The sequence below is a fragment of the Chrysochloris asiatica genome, unplaced genomic scaffold (genome assembly GCF_000296735.1).
Source record: "Chrysochloris asiatica unplaced genomic scaffold, ChrAsi1.0 scaffold00050, whole genome shotgun sequence".
Classification (NCBI taxonomy): domain Eukaryota; kingdom Metazoa; phylum Chordata; class Mammalia; order Afrosoricida; family Chrysochloridae; genus Chrysochloris; species Chrysochloris asiatica.
Genome location: NW_006408568.1, coordinates 5,772,621 through 5,775,233, shown reverse-complemented (window position 1 = coordinate 5,775,233; position 2,613 = coordinate 5,772,621). Strand labels below are relative to the sequence as shown.

The following is a 2,613-nucleotide window of genomic DNA, read 5'->3' as shown; positions in this document are numbered from 1 at the left end:
CCTCATCTTTCTCCTGCGGAGCAGCTGGTAGTTTCGAACCGCTGACCTTAAGGTTCGCAGCCCAATTCGTAACCACTACGCTACCAGAGCTCCTTTAAGACCCAGTTAAGGGACTGTTCTACCTTACAGTGGTAAGCAGGAACCTCAACTCTACCTTATGGGCTGGTTGATCTGGTGGTATTTCCAGGAAGCCAGCATTCAACATCTCACATTCTGAAAGACTGCCTACTAAATTGTGATCGGCTGCTATCCTATAGACTGGGGACTCAGGCCAACCCAGTGGCTCTGATGAAGGGATACCTAGTGATCTGCTGGTATAAAGTCTACAGCCAAGGAAACCCTATAGAGCAGTTCTACTTGGTAACACTCGGGGCTGCCATGAGTCAGAATTCACTTGACAGGTTTGGTTTTGAGTTTTAATGATCGCTGCTACTTGGAAACCCTATATACGGTTACTATGAATCAGAATCGACTTGACAGCACTTAACAACAATGACAACAACAACAATTTTATTGAGGAATCCTGATGTGGCACTGTAGGATAAGCATTGGACTGCTAACTGCAAAGTCAGCCACTCCTCAGGAGAAATATGAAGGCTTTCTGTTCCTGTAAAGATTTACAGCCTCAGAAACCCTATATAGGGTTGCTGTAAGTCAGAATCCACTTGATGGCAGTAGGTTTGGGTTTAGTTTTGGTCTGTATGCAGACTGTGCTCAGCACTTTATACATTTCAGGGCATCAGCATGAACAGTCCAAGACCCCTGGGTGATGCAAACAGTTTGCACTTGACTCTTGCTGGTCTGGTTATATTCTGAAACACATGGAGTCGCCATGAGTCAGAATCGATTTGACAGCCATGGGTTTGGACTTTTGTTGGCAGTACATCCCAAGCAGTTAAACACTATGCCCATTATGCAGATGGGAAAATTGAGGACTTAAGTAACTTGCCCAAGTCTATAGCATTAGGAAGTAGCAGTGCCCAGGGCCAGATAACCCCAGAGACTATGATTTTAGTATTCTGTTGCCTCTCCAAAATTTGTGAGATGTGACTGTAATACAACACACACACACATCCCAGTGTGTGGCTATTTTGGGGAATTAATGGTAGTCAGCGCTACACTACTCAGATAGCTGCTTCAAGAGGACAGATTCTATGCTTATCCACCAAAACCTGGCCCCGGCAGGTTTCCTGCAAGGAGTCGCTATAGAAACCATTCCCTCCCAGGCCCCGGAGGTCTCCTACTTCTCTGCTCCAGGCCTGGGAAATGTTCGCCATGAAAGGCAAATGGACTTCAGTGGAAAACAAGCAATTATTTGCAGGCAGTAATATTTCCCACAAGGTTCTGGTGCAACAAGCTAGCGGGGAAGACAGAGCCAGACCCTTTGTACCACAGGGCTGGAACATGAAGCTCATTGTCGATGTTTATCCCTCCTCTATTCAGATGCCATGTGGCAGGGACTCCACGCCAACCTGAAGACCCGATTCTTTTCTTCCCCCTCAGTAGCAAATGTACACATTTGCTTTAAAGTAGGCAGAATTTGCCTATGGGTGGTCTTTTATGTGGAAGATATCAAACTCAGTGGTGACTCACAAAAACACAAAGGTGGCTTGACTCATTCAGTGCTCAGAGAAGTGCATGCAGAACTCACTTACCCAGAAGAAGAAGTTGAAGACAAAGAGTAAATACTTCAGATAGACGATCAGCCAGTCATCTTGCTCACCCTTATAATGGGCCATGGTTGCTGGACCTGCAAAGAAGACGCACATGCTGAGCCCAGAAATCCACTGAGACCAGTCTCGTCCTGAGTGTCGTCCCTTCCCAGAGCCAGAGTTTGCTTGCAAGGCTCGCTTCAACTGTTCCAAGGACTTTAACAGTCTGCCTGGACCAGGTGGGTTTGAGGCTATGGAGGGTGCTTAGACTGGGAAATATAAAAGGCTTTGGACACACAATAGAGGTGAATTTGGGCAGAGTTTTCTAGATTTTGACTTTGAATCTTGATTTTGATGTTGCAAAATAGGCTTAACCTGGTGTGGTGCTGTGGGTTAATGTGCTGGACTGCAAAGTCAGCTTGAACCACAATGTTGGCGGTTCAGGCTTACCTGCTGCTCCTCAGAAAGTCTATTCAGAGTCTCTATGAGTCCTAGCTGACTTGATGGCACTTGACAACAACAACAAATCTTCCTAGACTTTGCACTGGCTAATGCACTCTTAGTTTCTTTCTCTGTGTCATCAGGTTTGTAGGACACGTTTCCTGTCATACACACTCGCCCATGCACACGCAAACACATATGTGGGTTTTTTGTTTTTTCATTTTAAGTTTTTATTGTGAATTCTGTGATAGTTTACAAGGGAGAACATTAGCTTTACATTCACCCTATCTTATATCATTTCATTGCCATGATTACAATCCTCTCCATGCATCATCAAAACAACCAAAGGGTATACCCACAGGCTTGCCCCCCAGCTGTCAGCACACAGCCCCTCTCCCACTCTGGGTTTAGAGTCCATAGCTGCTCCATCTCACCACATCATCATCTCTGCATCTATCTCTGGCATCACTGTTTCTTCTGCACTCTGCTCTTCTCTCTTGATCATCCCAGAGACCTCCGT

At 45.7% G+C, this 2,613-nt stretch overlaps 1 protein-coding gene across 1 annotated transcript in view; it reads right to left on the bottom strand.

Moving 5' to 3' along the window:
* LOC102839083 (tetraspanin-11-like) overlaps positions 1–1,748 on the bottom strand; it is a 67,222-nt gene extending 65,474 nt beyond the window's left edge. The window contains exon 1 of the mRNA XM_006862684.1: positions 1,656–1,748. Coding sequence (XP_006862746.1) covers positions 1,656–1,739 — 84 coding nt within the window. The 5' untranslated portion in view covers positions 1,740–1,748. The remainder of the gene's footprint in view (positions 1–1,655) is intronic.
* Between the last annotated feature and the right edge of the window lie 865 nt (positions 1,749–2,613).